At 50.6% G+C, this 20,698-nt stretch overlaps 1 protein-coding gene across 2 annotated transcripts in view; it reads right to left on the reverse strand.

Moving 5' to 3' along the window:
- PBX1 (PBX homeobox 1) overlaps positions 1-20,698 on the reverse strand; it is a 122,804-nt gene that overhangs the window by 23,397 nt on the left and 78,709 nt on the right. For both annotated transcript variants that reach the window (XM_015636598.3, XM_015636599.2), the window contains exon 3: positions 999-1,243. In XM_015636598.3, coding sequence (XP_015492084.1) covers positions 999-1,243 — 245 coding nt within the window. The remainder of the gene's footprint in view (positions 1-998; positions 1,244-20,698) is intronic.

Consider the following 20,698-nt stretch of genomic DNA (forward strand, 5'->3'; position numbering starts at 1 on the left):
TGGATTTGTGGACTGGTGACATGGGCTTGACTTGCTGTGTCTTACCCCACCCTTCCAAGCTGAATTCCCACCACGGCTCAGACCCAACAAGGAGACATTCCCAAGGCCAAGAGAGCCCCTCCAACTGCCTGCTCCCTGCCTGCCCTAGGGCTCTGCCAAAACCCCCCTTGTGGCATGACAGCTCCACCAACAGAGCCCTGCCTGGCCACCCTGACTCCAACTCGAACCCTGGGGCACCCTTCCCTCAGCTTGGCCAACGTGGCCACGGGGGTGAGACATCCCCCAGCCCCACCACACACCCAGTTAGCCAGGAAAAATGGAGCCTTTCACTGGCTCTAAACCAGAGAGCTGACAGCCCACCTGGCCCCTGGCAGTGGAGCTTGTCCTGTACCCAAAGAGGTGACACCCTCTTGCTCACATCCATAAACCATAACCTTGGGGTAGAAACCACAAGGGCAAGGTGCACAGCGGCCAGGAGAGGTCTGTAAAACATCTGGAAGCACCTGAAAGGAACTGGTTTTGAGCACTGGCCTGAAAAGCTCTTCATGAAATTGTCAGTGTTACCAACAGCTGTGTTCATGACCCAAGCAGATCTTCTTTTTTAAGAGTAATTTACTACAAGAAAAGAAAATTATTTATTTTTCCCTGGAAAAAGAGCTTTTCAAACAGAAAACATATTCAAGGAAGATTCTGATTCAAGTCTTGCTTGGACAGTTGTCATCACTGAGGCCAGCATGTCAGAGAGGCCTCTTCCTTCACAGGGCCAATTCTAGGTAAGATATCAGGGAAGGAGTGAAAAGTGAAAAAATCCAAGGGACACAACCTCTGCCATAGACCCCAAGACTATCCTCACGCCACAAAATCAAACCCCAACCCTCCCAACCCTAAAACAAGCAGCTTCCCACTCCATCCATCACCCATCCTAACAACAGATGTCAGCAGTGATGTGTGCAGACCCTCTCTGCTCCCACCAGCCCCACCACGAAGGAGCCTGTTACCTGCTCGTACTTCTCCAGCTCTGTGTGGTAGATCTGTCGGATCTGGGAGAGTTTGGCTCTGTAGTCAGAGTGCTCCACCGAGTTGTCGGAGCCGGCTCCTCCGGACGCGGCGGCGGCGGCGGCAGCGGCGGCCGAGCCCCCTCCTTTTTCGGGGCCTGCCACCCCCTCTGCCAGCAGCATGTTGTCTAACCTCATCAGCTGGGGGTCCGTGGGCTCCTCCTCCTGTGCCCCTCGGATGCTCAGCACTGCAGGAGACAATGGGGAGAGGAAAGCCTGAGTCACATCTGGGGCTTCACTCATCCCCGGGGGTCAGCGGGGATTTCTTCCTTCCCAACAGGTTCCCCAACAGGCAGCCTGATGCTCCAAGTTCTCATCACCAAGCTTGGCTTCACTCATCTCTACTTGGCTTCCAGGGGCACTCCAGCTCCTCTTCCCCTCCTTCCCTCAGGACAGAAGTAGGGCAGAACTGGCAGTGAGCTCACCACAGAGCTAACCCAGAAAACCACACTTTCTGCTCGAACAAGCAGAGAAACTCCTAGCAACAGCAAGCAAAAAAACCCCATAAATGTACCCAAGCTTGCTGCCAGAAGCCATAGGGACCATATCCCGACTCAAGAATGAGATGGGAAGTTGGAATTCTCTAGCCCTGATGTCATCTCGCTCAGGGGTTCTCTCATGTCACCCAACATGTCATTTACATCAAGCCCAGATGGCAGGGAAAGACACACACAGCCCAGGGCAACTGTGCCTTGGTTTCCACATCTTGAAATACAGACTGTGGAGAGGGCTTGAAGTCTCCATACTTTTAGCCACACACTGGGAACATGTGCAAGAAAAAAAATGTAATAAATTAATTTTCTTCTTGGAAAAATTCTTTTTCTTTAAGAATCCAATCTGATGATTGGATTCTTAAAGATGTCTAAACCATGCTGATGTCTAAACCATGCTGAGAAAAGGAGCAACGATGAATTAACCCTCCCAGAGTGACTTTTCAAAAAGAGAATCTTCCTCCCATCTTTGTGTTCTCTGCCTAAATTATTGCTCCAAGTCAAAATTCTCCTGTGAGGGCTTTCCTGGTAAAACAACAGGGGAACATCCCAACAGCTTGGGATATCCCAATGAAAAATGGAGCTGCTCCATGTCCCCCTCCAAGGTCTGTGTTCAAACACACAACGATAACATCGGATTTCCACACTCACACACTCACTGCTGCTTAATAAACCACATAAATTAAATAAATCCTTGATGAGCAAATTAAAAAAAAAGGCATTTCTTAAGGGGGAAAAAATGATATTTCCCCATCTCATCTGGCACAGGGGCTCTGAGCACACACACCACCCCTGGAGCACAGATTCTTTGCGCATTCAGAGCTGGGAAATGTTGCATGGATTTTGATAAAGCCGTGCCCGCTGACACCTGAGATGAATTTGACCTCCTCCCAATCCATGGCACAAAGAACAGCAAGTGATTATTCCTGTCATTTGAAATAAAAAAAAAGTAGTGGAAGACCTGTTAGTGACAAGAAATAAAATCAGAGTGGCTAAAAAACCCCAGCAAGCACCGGGTATGGTCTTCCCCACTCTGCAATAAGTTAAAGATACAGCTATTATCACCACAAAATTGAAGTTGAAGACCCTGTTGAGAGGTTTGGTTAAGACTAAAATGAGTTTTTTTAAAAAGCTTCAAAGCCTACTGAAATTACTATTTTCAGGACGCTTCACTCATTTGTTTAATTTTATTTTATTCAGACATTTGGATCAGTTTTTCATTCATGCATTTATTGTCTTTTTTTTTTTTTTTTGTGATTAAAATATGCACTGTCAACACAGGTGGGAAAGTGGGCAGAAAAAAGCCTCAAAACAGTAAAACTGGAGCTAATAATAAATAATTCCATGCTAGGGAGGATCATTTCTATATGGAGGAATGAGGGCAGAGTGCCAAATTTGAAGCTGAGCCCTCAGGAGACAGGACCAGCATCTCCCCCCACCATGGGAGGCTTCCCATGGCACCCAGCCATGATAAATAGATCCAAGGGGAGAGGACAGATTTCATCAAGAAAATGGGGTCTGTGGTCCATCAACTAAAATATGATGCAAAAGTAGCCAAATTCCTTAAAAAGAGAAGAGGGAAGTTGACAGGATGCAGCAGGGAGAGAGACTTGCCATGAAAATAAAGAGAATAAATTCCTATTCTTACAGGACAAAAAAGAAATAAATAAAAATCAGTCAATTAAAGCACATCAAAAGCCTAAATACAAAAGGAAAGCAACACAGGTTAAAAATAAAAAAAAAAAAAATATTAAAAACCACCTCAAATAAACAAATCAAAAGCAGAGTTGCCAAAACAGGCGCATCTGGATTTCAAAAGGGAAATATTTTTAGATTAAAAATCTCAGGAATCATTGACCTGACAGGTAGGCACGAGTGATTAATTAGTTTATGTTTAGAGAGCTGCTTCCTGATGAAAAGTGCTGTGTATTCCTGGGAGCTTTATTCCTGTGCCACACACACACAGACCAGCACCCGATGGAGGAGATGTGTCCCCCACAGCCGAGACCTGGGCTTGGCTGCTCACTCAGAATAAAGCCTGGGAGTAAATAAATGGAAAGGCCCATGTGTCTAAGCAGGACTGATGCTGCTTATTTATCCCTGAAAGGCTGTGCTCAGCAGAGGAGAAGACAAAATGATTATTTAAAAGCTGCTTTTTTATCTTCCCAGTGCTGGACCCAGCTCTGACACACCTGCCAGGATGCCTGGTGTGTCTTGGGCTCCTTGGCAGCTCTGACCCTCCAAAGTGCTCCCTGTGATGGGATGAGGCTTTTCTGGCTGGGGGGTTTGGGGTTTGTAGTGTCTGGGTACTTGGTGGCCAAAGATCTGCTCTCCCACCTAATTAAAACAGAATAAATGAAGCAGAATGATCTTCAGTGGTCCAGGGGGCTACAGGCATGTAGGCACATCCAGGCATCCTCAGGCCACCCCCCATTTGCTGCTCCTGATTAAAGAAAAAGGGGGGAAAAAAGGGAAGAACAAAAAGGAAGACAGTGACTGGCAGCTGGGGTGGGGAGGAAAATTCCTGCAAGACTTTCTGTCCTTGGCTGCTTTCCTGCTGGCTCGGCAGCCTCTGGAGCCGTGGTGCTTGCCACTAGATGGTGCTCAGCCCTCACCCAGCTCCCCTGCTGATCAAAATGCGTTTTTAGATGTAAATACACACACACAAAATATATATATATGTGTGTTTGTAATATATATATATGGGTGTGCTTGAAAAGTAAACCCGAGGCATGTGCCCTGTCCCTGTTTGCACGGCCCAGCTCGAACGTGGCTGTCACAGGGTCACCATCCCTGATGGCAGCAGAGGGAGAAGCTGGGGACCATGGAGCCACCAGCCTCAGGTGCAGGCATGGTCACCACCAGGGTCACAGAGAACCACTCCAGCAGCTCCCAGCTCCCAGATTTTCTCCTTCTCTCTCATTGAGGAAGGGATCACAGCCACAGGGTTCAGAGAACACTGACCATGGAGCCACCAGCCTCAGGTGCAGCCATGGTCACCACCAGGGTCACAGAGAACCACTCCAGCAGCTCCCAGCTCCCAGACTTGCTCCTTCTCTCTCCTTGAGGAAGGGATCACAGAGGACACTGACACAGCCCAGGCCTGGGCTGGCTCTGTGGTGTGGCTGCAGTGCAGGACATGGGAGGTGGTGGCAGGATTGACCTGCCAGAGAAGCAGGTGAGAAGGCAAAAGCCAAAACCAGCTCCTTGGCTCTTTGCCTGTCCTGCAATTCAGGGACACAGGATTCTCGAGCCACCAAAGCTTCCAGATGCTGCAAGATGTTTCCCACAACATCTCCTAGGAGCACCTGCAAAGCAGCCAGCTCTGAGCTCAGGTGAGATGAGCAGGCAGCTCCCCACATGTCCCCACACCCTGGCACCTGAGCCTGGTGTCCCCTCAGGTCACACAGTCTGAGGTACAGCCAGGGTGGGGGGCACAGGGCAGGAGAAAAGAGCACTTTCCAGACACCTCTGGAGCAGACACCACCCTGGGGATGGCCTGGGGCTGTGAGGATGCCTAATAAATCCACAAAGGAGGGCACCAGACTCTGGTACTCCATGCCACCACCCCCTATCTTATTTACTCCGTTTTCCTGGGAGCGTTTTTCCAAAGGAATCTGAAAAGCACAGGAGCTGAGCACACAGTCATCTCTCTTCTCCGAGGCCATGCCAAAATTCTTCCAACTTAGCAACTCTTCCCTCTTCACCCCTCCCAAACCCTCCAAATTAGAGGTGTGCAGGCAGCAGAGACAGAAGTACATCACGAAGGCAATCAAACATGCTGGAGGTGACAGCAGAAGCTGAGCAGGAGACTGTGGCTTAGTGACAACAGCAAAGGACCTTCCAGCTCCATCTTCCTTCCAGAAAGGACCATTTATCCTACTGCAGTCAGTGCCTTCAAGCTGAGGAGACGTGGGAAGCAGGGCCAGACTCTGTGTACCCCCTTCACAAGAGGACACAGGGTGTGGTGGTGAGAGATGATGCCAACCCAGGTTGTGACGATGAAGGAATCGGTCCCTCAGAGCCAGCGCCGCTCTTCCTCTGCTGACTTCAGCAGCCAAAAGCACGGCCCTGTGGAGTTTCTGTGACTGCCTGGTTAAGATTCCCTCTGATATGAGCTGGCAGCTCCTCTGCAGCCCCATTTGCTGGACCTGGTGGCTGGGCATTTAAACAAACCCACCCTACAAAGAAACCTGCTGGCTGGTTTTAATGAGTTCGGGAGGAGCGCTCGCCCTCCTGCCCGAGCTCGGCTGCTTCTGGATGGGTTTTATCGTGGTTGTTTCTGCCCATTCCCAACTTGCTGAATTGCCTTTCCAGGGGGACATTTGAAAGGAGAAGGAGATTTCAAGTAAATGATTGCAACTTATCGAAAATAATGTGCTACTTAGCATTGGAGACAAGCATCCTGGCAGGCAGAAATGGGAAGCAGTGCCGGAGCAGATGGGAGTAATTACGTTGTGATTTTCAGAAGGGTTTTCTTTCCTGCCTCCACTGTGCCTAAGATGTACTGGGAGGTGGGAACAACCCACCCAACAACGGAGTTTTGGGAGAGGCAAGATAGACAATTCCTCTGTCAGGCTGTGAAGGGGCCTTAGGTGTCACTTTCTCATGGGGAAACCTGAGATGTCCACTGCTGGTGGAGCACTTCTGGCTGCTCTCTCTGCCCTCTCACACACCTTCAAAGTGGGTGAGATGCCTTCTCCCCCACCAAGGCCACTCCTCAGCCCCAAGAACACCCAACCCAGACACCAAAGTGTAGCCCAAATCCTTTCCTGGAACAGTGACTGCCTGTGAGTGTGGTACAGACAAAGAAGATGTGGCAATTTCTCCCTGGGAACCCCAAAACTCCTACAGATGCCCAAACAACAAACAGCCCGGCTTTGAAACACTCCTGGGACATCAGCTGCCTTCCAGCCTCTTGGGATTTAGGATCAGCAACATCTGCTTGGGGAGACCTGGCTTCAGGAGTCACACAAGCTCACTGGAAAATGTTGGGGTTTTTAAACATGTTTTTTACAACTCCAGGTCTAAACAAAAACCAGCAAATGCCTCTCCTAACAAAACCAGCAACTAATCACCGTATTTTAAGCCTATCTCAATATTCCTGGAGCCTGAGACTACATTTTTGAAGGCTGAGGATCAAAGGAATAGTCCCACCTGCCTCATGTTTGAGGACAATTACACATTCAGGGACTGCATCTTCCTCATGTTTGTAATGTGTAGCCTCAACCAAGTCAGGAGAACTGGGCTTTGCCTCCTTGGCTGATCCACGATGCCACAGGCTTGAGTTGCTCTTCCCAAACTTTCTCTGTGCAAAGAAGTCTCCAGACCTCATGCACTGACCTAAACTCTTGGGTTTTTCTCCTATCCAAGTGTATTTGCAGCCTGACTTTTTTCTGAAACAGCAAATCCCCCCCACAGCAAGGAAAATCTAGAGTCTTGGATCCTACCACAGAATCCTGGAATGGTTTAGGTTGGAAGAAACCTTAAAGATCATCTTATTCCAACCCTCTACTATGGGAAGGGACACCTTCCACTACCTCAGGTTGCTCCATGCCTGTGCCACCCTCACAGTGCTCTCTTTAAACACAAAATTGCCTTCAATGATCAGAAGAAATGAAGTCCCAGAGCTTTGTGGAGGTTTTTAAAGCACCCCTAGGCTGGATCTTCACACTGCCAGGTCAAAGGTCCACGTGACAAAACAAAAAATCCCTTCCCACAAAAAAGCAGTGTCCACCTTAAATGGGAATCACAGACCTCATAACAAAGGTGGAGCACTTCAGTGTCAAGTAATCATAAGAGTTTTAGACCTTGGTTGAATATGTTCACTGTGTTTATGTAAAGCCACTGAGAAAATCAACATTAAAATGCAATTACCTATTTCCAGCATAAAGAGAAGCTGGAATTTCTAATTACACACACACACGCCCTTCTGAGGAGCAGGAATTAAGAGAAGCTCATGGGTTGGTTTTTTTTTTTCCTTCCAATTGACATTAAAGTTCCCCTCCTCACTTCAACCTTTCCAAAACTTACAAATGGATGAACAGATTTTTGCTCAATTTTTCCAAAACAGGCTGCCGTGAGATGAGGCACGGAAAAATTCAGCTGGCAAAACGGCTTTTTGTGCATCTACTTATTTTATTTATTTCCCAGGAAAAGGAGGAACTCTGTGAAACTGATGGGCCTTTTCTGTCACCAATTTTCACTGTCTAAAGCCATAAAATAAACCAAAAAAATCCCAGCAACAAATCAAGAGAGAGGCTTGTACCCATAAGCACTGCAAAGCCACCCTGGATCATTGTAAACCCACCTTTTTTTTCCCAACACTGGAGTGTCCTTCAGGGCTCTTTGGAAACAGAGCAGAGAGATGTTTTTAAAGGTGAAGAAATGTTCCTGTGGTCCATAAAATTGTGATAAGGTGCTCCCACAGGGACAAGAGCAAGTCACATCAGCTCAGAGTAATGGTCCATGTGGTCCTAGAGGTCAGCTCCAGCCATGGCCAACAACAGAAGCATCAGGGCAGCAGCACTTCCCCCACATCCCTCCTACCCACCACCAGTTTGGAAACACATCTCAGATTCAGATCAATCCAAAATGCTTCCTGAATCAAAAAATGAAATCTCCTCCCACTTCATTTTATCAGGTTTTTTTTTTTTTCCTCTCCCTCTTTTTCTCCTTTAAATAAAAATTTGGGTTGATTTCAAACCAATTAAACTGCTTTAAAAATGTTAAGTTTGAAAAGTAGTAACTTCCCATCTTTCTGGGGTGGAAGTTTCCAAATGATTTGCTGAATCCAACATAAATTAAAAAAACCTAGAATCACCAAACAAAAAAAAAAAACCCCAAAAAAACCCCAAAAAAACCCCAAAAGGCTGCATTTCCCTCAAACCTTAACTTTGGGGTGTAGGGAAAAAGGAGAAGGGAATTTATCACATGCCAAAAAGTTTCTCAGCTCCCAGCAGCAGCTCTCCATCACTTCAGGAGGATGCAGCTTGGATGTGCCACGGAAGCTGCAGAAGAGAGACACTTATTTCACAGTGCTGGCAAAGAGTCTGTACCAGTTTTCTCCTAACCCCATCCCAAATGCCAAATGAGTTGCCATAACGAGCGAGGATCTGGCAGCAAAATGATCAAAAGATCTGGGAAATTATTACTAACATATTCTGTGGAAAAAATATCCCCACCCCACAAAAACTGGACAATGATCTAAAATAGCCAAAAAAAAAATAAAAAAAAAATAAAGCATAATGTTGCTGTGATTACTGAAAACCAGATTCTCTGTGAAATGTGACTCTGTGGAGAAGCTGAATGAACACAGATGAGCTTGTCTTTCCATTCCTTCCCTGTATCCTGCTCCTGCTGACCAGTTTAGCTCATGGCCAGTAACTGAGCCTGGCATGGAAACTTCTGACACTGGCCCCACACATCCAGCTGTTGCTAAGGTTGGTTCAAATTTAAATATTTTCTCTTTTTCTCCTTGCAGTCCTGATGCCCAAATCCATGTTTCCTCGTGGATGCTTTGCTGCAGGCTGGTGTGATTGGGCAGCCAGGCTTCCCAGCTGGAATCTTCAAAGCTGATATCTGGGGACAGGCAGCACCTCTTGCACCACATGCAGGTGGCTGAGCAGGCTGGAAGTGTTTCCACACATTAAAAACGAGGCAACCACAGCCTAGCACCCCACCAGTGGACAGAACACCTCCACTTCCCACTCACAGCAGCTTCAAGCCTGCTTCTGCCATGTCCCACAAAGCACAAAGCCTCACAACTCTGAATTAAGTAACAGACTGCAAACAACCCAGCCAAACTCTGGGGTCAGGGCTCAACGCTGTCTTACTGGCACACTCTGCTCCTGGAAGAGCATGGATAAATTCTGGCCATGCACAGGCCTCCTCCCCATCCCACTGAGCACCTCACAAATCCCCAGGCCAGGCTGATGGGCTGAGGAAGCAGGCTGGTGCTGGGGAGAGATGCTGAAGCTGCCTGGAGCAATCCCACACTAACCTCACAAAGCAGTTTTCCTTTTCCTAAGCAGGGCAGGATTAGCAGGCTCCAGTCACAGCCCTGAATCATCATCAATCCCTTATCTGCACGGGCAAACCCAGTACATCCCAAACCCTCCAGCTGCACTGACCACACCACAAGGGAGAGATGGTGCATGGCCATCTCCACCCAGCCTCCTCCACCCCACCACAGCCAGGACTAACCTCCAGCTGCTCAGAGCAGCAGTGGCAGGAGTTAAAGGAAAGGAGAGTGAGATTCACCACTGTTCTGCTGCTGGGCCAGATTTGAGCAGAAGATGTAACCCAGCCCACTGACCACGAGCTGGCCTGGCTCAGGGGAGCTGCATAAACCATGGAGAAAAGCTTCAGTCCCTCCAAGATAGCCTGTGCCAGGACTTCACCTGCTCCTGGTGGAGGTTGGGAGATGGACCTGAGTCCCCACTGCAGCACCAAGAGAACAAATGGTCACTGAGGGACAGAGTAAGCCATTGTCCTCACTCAAGGAAATGAGGAGGACCTGGAGGGTGGACCTGGGGCTGCCTAAACCCTGCAGGAACAAATCAGCAAACAAAGGATGGGATTGCTCCCAGGTCAGGTCCAGCCATAAACCCCCTCCTCTGAAGGGAGAGTTGGGCTGGGATCTGCACCGTGCTTTGCATATGAATTCTCCTCGCTGAAAAGAAATGGGTCCTTTGAATGAGCTGAATCTGTTAATGAGAAGCTGGGGCCTCCAGAGCTCCTCTGAGGACAAGGGTCCCACTTCAACCGCCCCAGGCCAAGCCCTGAAACCTGAGAACAAACAAAGAGAGGTTTTCTCCCAGAAGGAAACTGCCTTTCCAGCCCGCTCCACCCTCCAAAAGTCATCTTTCCCTGGGCACACTGTCTGCAAAAGGCTACAAGAGGGAAACAAAGGAGAATGGAGAAGGGAGAAGCAACTCTTAAGCAAGGATTCTCCACCCAGTGTAAAACCTCAGGGATGGGATTTGCAGTAGGAAACCTACAGCCCTGGCCAAGGGGAGATGCCAACCCTTGCTGAGTGGCTCACAAGTGCTACCATGGGTTGGAGTCTCCTCTGAGGTTCAGCTGTGGCCCAGGGTCTCTGCCTTGTGGAGGCTGGACACTGCTGATCCCTGAGAGACAGGCTCTCCTGTTCCAGAAGCATGAGAAACCTCCCCTCAAGGCATGCACCTTTTGCCAGGCATGGCAGCAGGCAATTCGAAGCCTTCTCCATGAGAAATCTGAAAATAAGTTATATAACTATGAGGCTAAGTCAAGTGTAAAGCAAGAGAAGGAACCACAACCAAAGCCATCAGAAATCCCACCCCAGCTCCTGTTACATCCATTTACATCCATATTCACCACTGGACAATTTCAGGCACCCACTTTCAGTGTTACAGATGACAGGACCAGAGCCAGCCTCCCTGGAGCCTGTATTCATGTCACCCCTGGGGTGGTTTAGAAATACCACAGCTCTCCAGAACTACGTGTTCCTTCTAACTCCTCGCAGACTTGTCTTACACACAAGGTGGAGTCTCCATCCCTGGAGAAGGGATTGAGAAGAGAGGCAGATGTGGCTCTTAGGGGACAGGTTTAGCGGTGGAGTTGGCAGAGCTGTGATAACAGATGGATTTGATGATCCTGAAGGTCTTCTCCAACCTCAGTGATTCTGGGTCTTTTCCTCCATGCCATACACAGATCCCACCAAAACCTACCCGAACGCTCCTTTTCCATTTACCTGCTCTCCAAGCTTGTCCCACCCCCACCACCACAGAGAGGTGAGCTTTGCCCTCACCGAGCTCCCCTGGGTAAGATGCGATGCCGAACCCAACTCTTCTGAGCTCCAGTGACGGCAGCAAACAAAGGAGCACATTTTTTACACCATGCTCAGCCCCTCGTGCCACCGCGCCGACCTGCTGAGCCTGGCGTCAAAGCCGGTCCTCGGGCGTGCCAGACAAAGCCCCACTCTTTGAGAGGCAACAGCCGGTCGGCAGCGTTTTAAGGCCAGAAAACAGCTCTGAACGTTCAGTTCCTTCTTTAAATAGAGGCCCCTTCTGTAAACGATCTGTTTGGACAGGAGGGAGAGCGCTGCAAGTCCAAGCGCTTGTGAAATAGGATCGGCTGCCTTCGCTTCCCGCTCCATTCAAAACATGTGGGGGGAAGAAAGAAACCCAAAACTGGCAAGGCAAGACAGGAGGAGAGAGCCCCCACATGTCCTCGTGGCTGGGAGGGTGCGAGACGCCAGAAAAAATGGGGGGAAAAGAAAATTAAAAATAATCAATTAGCGGCATTTTCTGTTTCGTGTGTTTAATGATATTCCATGCAGATTTCCGTGCTGCGGTGGTGTAACGGGATCTGGCTCTGCCTTCCACCTCGGACAACCCCGCTCAGGGCTTCACCAGCGAGCTCACCCATCCCCAAGGGCACAGGGGGCTCACAGCCAGCCCCAGCAGCCGGACACACGGACACACAGCTCCCCCTGCTCCTGCGGGAGAGGCCCCGCCAGAACCAGCGCGGAGATTAAAAAGGGAGCAAAAAAAATAAATAAATTTAAAAAAAAAAATTAAATATTTTTGCCCAACTCCGGCTGCGTCCCAGATCAAAGATCATCTCCAGCGAGGCCATCTGGTCCTTGTAAATGTAAAACCAAATTGAAAGCCCTGCCCTCACCTCCTCTGACTCCCTCGGCAATATTGCTTTTACCGGCCGGGATAGCCAAGGAGCTCGCAAAAGGCATCTGTATGTAATAGAGAGCCCCTGTGCAGCTGGGCTGGAGGCTTCCAGCCCCCCTTTCTGTTAATCATGAAGCAGAGGTAAATGTTTTCTTTGGATCTCCAGGGGCCCTTTTATTCCTAGGGCCTTTGGGAAGAGTCCATGGCAGCAATCCTGCGATGGAGGAGGGCTGTTCTGCATCCCCATTGCTTCGCTGTGGCTGCAGACCAGGTTGCTGACCCTGTCAACAGGGACAAGCTGCGAGGGAAGACAACCCCACCAGCCCAAAAGCCATGCACAACCCTTCTAGCCCAGCCTAAGCAGGCTTCTCCTACCACCACTCCTGGCCCGGGATGCAAAGGGAGATGCAGAGCCCGGTAAATAAACAGCTAGAAAGAGGACTGAACTAAGCACTTCCAAAAAGGGGACATCTGAGCCAAAAATTCCTTGTGAAAAACGCCGCCACTGCCAACCCTAATACTCCAAGCTCGACTTGAAAGGCAAGCGGGATCCGCTATCGAGAGAAGAAAGCTACACCGGAGACGTCGCGGGCAAAGAAGAGGCAGCTTGAGGAATTCTTACCCATCAAGCTTTATTGTGTTATTCCAACTAAGCACAGACAAAAAGACAAATCTCAGCTCCCTACTTTCATTTATAATTGAACCCAGTCCAGAAGGATGGAGCAAGTACCATCTGTAATGCAGAGTGCATTAGCAGCCGGCAGAATGAAATATTCAAATTACTGTAGGCTACCTCGCATTTCAATGACACGGTTACAAAAACCTGACTTGTAAGTGGAGATTGGACTGGAAGAACAGAAAGTTTGTTTCTCCAGTGCATGAATTAACCTAACAAAATGTTACTTTCAGGGAAAAAAAAACCATTTGCATGAGTAATTCTGCAACATATCCCAACAGGCACGCGGGAAAAAAAAATATTATTCCATTTCGCTATCCTAATTGATATGTTGTCCAGGGAGATGGAAAAACTCCTGTTAAAAAGGGCATGGCTTTTCCTTTAGGCTGAAGACACCGAATAAATAGATTTAGGTGGGCACAGCACCTACCAACATGTCCAGGTCCCGTACACAGGGATGAGGGACAGCAGGAATGTGCATCCCTGGGGCTGTGCTGGTGCAATACCTGCACTGGCTGCAGCCTTCTGGCGTGTTGCACCATTTGAGTATGCAAATCACCCCTTGATTTTTGTGCTTGTGCCTGTGCTGGGATCCATTCGTTTTGATATCGTTAATCAGGGCTGCCGAAAAGCCTGACACAGTAAGTGGCTGTAGCCCCTAGCAGTAGTCAAGATAGAGTGACAGGCTCCATTTAAGATGTCACAGCATATAATAAAGTGTAAAACTATACTTAAAATAAACGAGATAGAAACAATAAACTTGACTCTGGGTTTGAACTTTCTGGGAGAGCAGCAGAGAGATGTGAGCATATGTGGGTGCAAGCAGGGCCTGGGGGGGCTGGAGGGGACGGTCCCCCACCAGCCTGCTGCCCAGGTGACAGCAAGGGGAGCTGCCTCCTGCATCCTCCAAAGGATCCCAGCTTCTCAGCAGCCCTAACATGACATCCAGTCTGCATTTGGGACATCTCTGGCACGTCTGGACATGGATGTAAAGAAGGAGGAGGAAGACAAGGAGTTGTAACTGGGATTTGAGGGACTGAGGGGATGGCCAGGCCACGATGGGCATGTGACTCCATCAAGGAGAACACTGAAGGACTGAGCTTTGCTTCCAGCAGCTCCTCAGAGAAGAAGGTATTTACCCACCCGGGACAAGCCAGTCCAAATTGCTCTTCCATCCTGGGCACCCAGGGAGCATCACCAGCTCCTGGCCATGCTCCCAGGATGTCCCTTCCTCTCTAACCCTGGACAGTAATGCCAGGATGGGATGGAGAAGCAGCAATATCCTCAGCATCTCCATCCTAAACTTGGCCACGTGCCCCAGGACCAGGAGCCACAGCAGATGCTGGAGCCCCTCCCTGGCAGGATGAGGATCAGTCCCATGCAAGGCACTGGGAGAGGATACTAAAAAATAAAAAAAAAAGCCAAATAACTGTTATTTCACTCCCCAAATAACTTCTCTGCACCCCAAAACCTCCTGCGTGCCTGACAGCAGCTCTGCGTGCTGAGACAAACCAGTCGCTCTCTGTCCTGCTAAGCAGTTAAATTAGAGAGTATTCAATTAATAACAGCTGAATATTCTGTCACATTTAGGAAGATGTATGGTAAGACAAGCGAGTTGTGATGTCTGTGACAGAAATGATAAAAGTTCTCCCGACACAGCCTGGCAGATACTTGGCTGCAGGAACCGCTTGCTCTCATGGACTCCAACGTCAGCACAGACACCAGGCCCAGCGCCTCCTTCGAAGGAGAGACACTCCAAACTGCACGGGAGAGCCGCTGCCAAAATGGCTCGCAGGCAGCTCCTTCTGGAATCCATCTGAGATGCAGGGACAAGACCCCAGAGAAGAACTTGACCAAGAAAGGTCCGAGGCAGTGCCTGCCAGCTATCACATGGCAAGCTGCACTCAAACCCTCCCATGCTGCCTGAAGACCACCCTGTAAATGCTCTTCCCAAGCTGCCTCAGTTTACCCTTCTGCAAAAGGAACCGTGATCATACCCCATGCCAGCAGGGACCAGGGCACTGCTGCCACGACACCATGACCATGGACAAGCACCTGCTGTCCAGCAGGATATTCTGCATTTAATTAATGGATGCTGTGTGGCCTGGGAACACACACAAGGAGCAGAGATTTTGAGGCTGCCTCCTTTCTTTTTTTTTTTCGGGGGGTTGTTTTTCACCGGTGTTGTTTTTTTTTTTTTCGGGGGGTTGTTTTTCACCGGTGTTGTTTGAGAACACAGTTTTGTTGCTAAGAAACTATCTTCATATTACTCAGAGAGCAAAGACAAAGCAACCATCAAAATAACACCCTATTTTGACAGTAGCCAGATCGTAACCATAAATGATCTGCTTTCCCTGCTCTCCTGTAGGCTCATTAATGTGATCTAAATACCCTAATCCCATATATAACCCCCGGTGCTGGGACCCCACGTGCAGGGGGCTCCATTGCATCCATTCATCCCCAAGTAAAAGCTGAAAGAAATCACACCCAAGAAGAGGAAGGGGATCCCCAGGGAGGCCCCACGGCTCCCTTCTAGGCAGGAACATGGCACAAGGTCTTTAGGCAAGAGATACAAGAGAAATAACTGGGAGAAGGTAAGACCTCGGCCACAGCAGATGGCACAGCCCTGGGCTGAGGAGAAATCTCTTGGTTTTGGGTTTGTTGGGTGAGGTGGGGTTGCTTTAAGCCCCAGGGTTGAAAATGCAGGGGGAAAATAAAATCCATTCACTGCTCAGTTTTCAGCGTGTCTGTGCCTTTTGCTGCTTTTTTAGGGTGGGGAGATCCCATCACACAGGGGAGATCAGAGCACACCCTCACTATCACCTTGACATAGGCATATATTCCCAAGCCAAGTCCTCAGGATCCTGAAAACCACTTTGCCAACAAATCCCCCTCCTAGGGCAGATGGGTATCACCTTTTCTACCAGAGCATCTCTGGCCCCTCTTTGCTGCTCCTGTTGCAACCTGGATGGGTCCCATAAATGGTGAGAAAAGTGAAATATTTGCCTTCCAAAAGAAAAAAAAAACAAAAACAAAAAGAAGGCAGAAAATGGGCAAAGGCACATCCAGGGGAGCAGCAGCTGCAGGAAGATGCTTCTTAGAGCGATCCAGGACCATCTAGGATGATGCACAAGGCTAAAAGGTTTGGTGGAGGCAATGAGGTGCCAAACCCACACCAAAAACAAGGAAAGCCCATGGCTGGCTTGCCACAGATCTGCTGACACTGATTTAAGGGCAGAGGAAAAGGCAGGTAAAAGATGAGGCTGAAAACTGCAAGCAGTTGTGCCAAGGCAACCCTGAAGGGTTTCCTGTGTTTTAGCAAACTCCTGGTGCAGGAAAGAAATGTCTGGAGTCACAGCACAGCTGCAGTGGCTCTCCCCACCCCAGCAGGGCAGCAAACATTGGAGCTGCCATCCTCGACCACCACCCACCCCTGGCAAAATCTGGCTTGAGAGCTGATCAAGAGCACGAACCCACTGCCAGAGAGGGATCACCTTGCTCTGATTTCCACCCCTCTGATTTCCACCCCTCTGATTTCCACCCCTGCGCTGGTGCGGCAGCAACGCCTGCAAGGCAGGGACCACCAGGGCTTGGAAGAGCCTTGAGTGCTTCTTAGGGCAAATAAGGAAGAAAACTGAAGCTGTGTGAAGCAATGCTGCAATATTTTGTTTTTTCTCCTCCCCTGGGCCAGCTGGAGTACAGCTCTGGCTGATCCCTTGCTTCTGCATGTACCCAAACTCCAGCCCAGCACCGAAGGGCCCGTCTCCCGTGGAGCAGCAGCTTGCCACGTGTGCTTTCCCTGCCAAAACCCTGAGCTCCACCCCACAGTAGGAGAAAAAAGGAAGGGCGAGAAGAGCTCTGTCGAAACCCACCAAAGCCTGAACAGTTCCCTGCAGCAGAACAAAGCCCTTGGAAATCTCTTCTCCGCTTGGGTCCCCCGACCCACATGAAAGCGGCATTTTTCTGGGCTAATTACACAGGCTGCTCTGAGCCTCCTGGCAGAATCCAAGCTGCAAAAGCAGACATCAAAGGGCTCCCAACTTTAATACAGAGAGCAAAGACGGAGCAGTCCACAGGAGATCTCTCCCTGTTGCCTGCACTGGCCGCCTGGGAGGAATGTTGGAGGTACCTCAGTTCACAAGACCCCCCCAGTGAGGAAAAACGGGGAAGAGGGGCACAGTTTTTATTTGAATGGCAGGCTCCCAGCAGGCCCAGGCAAAGAGCTGGTCCTTGCAGGACCAACCATGGTCCCAACAAAGCTTTCTGAAGTCTTCATGCAACAGAAGGACCAGCTGTGGAGTCTGTCTGCTGTCTGGGGTAGGCAAGCTGTGGGGCACTGGATAAAGAGACCAAGGTTAAGCTGTGATAAAGGATGGGGTAGGATTCAATGTCACACACCTGATAGTGGTGGCTGAAATCACAGTTGGTCCAAGCACCAGTTCCAGGCATTGCACACCTCGTCTTTCCCAGAACTAATGCACCCATTGCACCTGGAGATTCTGAGATGGCAATTTCCAAACAGGCAGTCCTCCCTAAACAGCAACCTTCTAGAGGATGCCTTTGTGCTGTTCATGCAGAGTCCCAGGCTGTGCCTGGAGCTCCTGATGGACAAGAAACATGAGCTCTGCTCATCTGGGAGAGAGAAGATGCCTCTGTTTTCCCATCCAGGAAAGGGATGCCAGCTCCAAACCACCAGCACCTCATGGCCATCTGCCCCATTCCTGGCCCAGAAAGTGGCCAACCCTCCTGGCCTTCAGCAGGACAACCTGGTGTGTCCGGCAGGATCTGCACTGGAGATGGGGAAGATGAAGCCATCCTACCAGCTCCTCCACCCCCACCTTTTCTCCCCTCCTGTGGCCTTCACAAGGCCCTGCAGCCCAGCCAGAATAAGCTCCACAGAGCAACCAGCCCTTGCTCCTCCTCCCTTATGAGTGCACAGAGATCTCTCCAGAACAGCAAAGCGTATCCAGAGATCCTATGGGTCTTCTTCAGGCTCTGGTCCTTTCATGGGCAGCAATTACTCGAGAGCGTTGCCACAAGACATCCCTGCAGAACTTTGGTGGAGGAAAGGAGCAATGGAATCCTCGGGGGCTGTTCCATCTTTTGGGAAGATCAGCACACACAAAACTGCCGTGTGAGGGACACGAGCTGGCCATGCTCCTGAACCCATCCTTGGTCTCCTCACTTCTTCCCCACCCTCGGCTCCAGGGGCGCGCGGGCAAGGAAGAGGGCTGGACCCACAGCCCCAGCTCCCTCCTGGAGAGGAGAAGGAAGACGAAAGCCGGGATGGGGCCGGGACGGCCGAGCGTGGGATGCCAGAGGAAGGTGTCAATTAAAGCAATGAGGGCCTCGGCATCCCTGTGCCTGACAGGCGGGCTGAGCAGAGCTGACAGCCGGAGCGCCGGCTGGCTCCCCCGCCTCGCTCACCGGAGCGTGCTGCCCCCGCGCACCCCCGGCTCCCAACCGGAGCACGGGCACCGGCAGCGGCGTGGTGTCCCCTGCCCTGCCCCCAGAGATGCTCCTGATAATGGGAATTATCTTGATTTGGGGCTTAAGCAGGCCACGGCCAGCCTGGAGGCGGATGGCAGCGGAGAGGTTGGGGCCGGGTGGGATGGCACAGGGAGGCGCTGGGTCCTGCTGAAGTAACTAATGAGCGCTGCAAGGTCTCGGCCCCTAATCAGGATGGCATCAGTAGAGTGCTGGGATGCTGGGAAGATGGAAATCCAGCAAACACTAGCTGGGTGGTCCGCCTGCATCTCGCTTTCCCCTCGCCTGCCCCCAGGAAGCACATCCAGGGAGCCCCTGCTTCACCCCCTGCCTGCCCTCCCTGCAGGCTCAATCTGATTACTGCTGATACACATCTCCTCCTGGGCTCCAAAACACGGCTCTTCCCAGCTGAAGGATTCGCATGGACACGGAAAACTTGTCCTGATTGCGGCGTTAATGGTCGTGTGGCCCATGTCATCACCGAAATGGCCTTAGGGGGTGAGCTGATGGGTCTCTGAAGTCATCAGGACTACCCCACCTCATCTTGCTCCCCTTATTAAAACCATTCATCCTGGGAGCTAAATGAATATGTTTCATCTTCAAATGCTGAGACACAAGAGCAAGCAGGCAGAGATCTAATAGAACAATACCCATCTAATCATGCCGATTTTTCTCTCCCATCCCGCCTTCATATTACACGCGTGGCCACGAGACCGGGCCGGCGCTGCAGGCGATGGGTGAAGATGGGGCACAGCCCACCCCTGGCTTTGCTGCCACCGTCACACCTCACGTCCCCCTCCCCTTCTAAGGCTTTTCCTCCCTCTGCTGTGTTAGAAAAAGCCCCAGGACTTTTAAAACTAATAAGGCCGATAGCTATGGAGCCTAACAAGTCCAAGGGAGCCAGGGAAGCAGGGCAGGCCCTGCGCCACCAGCAGACACTTGTTTCCCATGGGAACGCTACGCACTGCACTGTCCATGAATCATTTTGGCGCTCCTTCCCGCACCCACCGCAGGTTTTCCCAGCTCCTGTTCCCTTAGATACAGGCTTGGCTTCTCCTCTTGTTTGCTAAAGCACCTTTTGCTCGCGTGACGCTGGGGGAAGCGTAACACTTTTGCATCTCTCACCTATTAAGGGACTTCAGGAAGGCCCTGGCTGGGGACAGGCTGGTGGAACACACGGCAGGTGGGAGCATTGGGAAGGGCCGAGGATGGGAAAGGCATTAATCTGTTGCATCTTCCCAGAGCCTGCCGGGGACGCCGCTGGCCTCCCCTTGCTAAGCAGGGTTTGCGCAGCAAATCCCCGCTCTATCTAATTATTAACGATAATAACGGTGGCTGGCTCGCTGGATGCCATCTGGAGCCTTGCCATGCCTGCCTGGCAGCCTCAGGAGGGCCGGGCAGGGGGTGATCCGTGGGGCGAGGGCCAAGGCCAGGGGCTGGCCGGGCAGTGGGCACCGGCTCGGGATGGCCCCGCGGACCCACCCGAGCTGCCGCGGTTGTGTTCGCTGCCGTGGCAGGCTTCATAAGGCTCCGCTCTTTGACTGGCGTTGAGTTTATGTGAAAGTAATTAACAGTAATTAATCCTTAATTACAGTAATTAGCCAAGTCGCAGTAAATTAAACCACATCTGGAGCAGATGAGGGCTTCCGAACGGGAGGCTAGTACAGGCGACAATCGGAGAGATGCTGAATTCATCTGACAGCATCTGATTAAGGCTACCTGTTGCAAGCAGCTCATTTGCATCATGTTTTTGTTTGTGTTTGGCACTAACCCTTTCTGCCGGGCACCCCTCCCACACCCACTGCCCCTGCCCCCTTCTACCTCCCCCCCTGGCCCCACAGAGCTGCCTGGATCTGCGAGGAGGAGGCAGCAGCTCTGAGCCAAGAGCCGAGCGTCTCCCACCATCCCCACCTGGTGGGGATGAGCCAGCTCGGGGCCAGGGAGCTGCCAGGCTCCCTCACACCCTCCAGGGAGCAGGAACTGCTCAGGGCTTGGTACATAAACCACCCACTCCACAGGCAGAGGATGACGGAGCAGGATGGAGGCAGAGAGATGGAGGCAGCCAGCTCAGCTCCCCGGCTTCCCTGCATCTTGTGTGTTGTAACAGCTACAATAATAATAATAATAATAACAATAATAATAATAATAATAATAATAAACTACCAGCACTCCAAAGGGGAGCACATTAGCAAAAAGGGGCAGGTTATTATTAATACCACTCAGCATTTACCCAGTGCCTTTGCTGATGTTTAGCCACGCTCTCAGGGAGGGGGAAATCCTGCCCTTCCCTTTCTTGCTACAATGGAGAAAGCACAAGAC

Source organism: Parus major, chromosome 8 (genome assembly GCF_001522545.3).
Source record: "Parus major isolate Abel chromosome 8, Parus_major1.1, whole genome shotgun sequence".
Taxonomy (NCBI): domain Eukaryota; kingdom Metazoa; phylum Chordata; class Aves; order Passeriformes; family Paridae; genus Parus; species Parus major.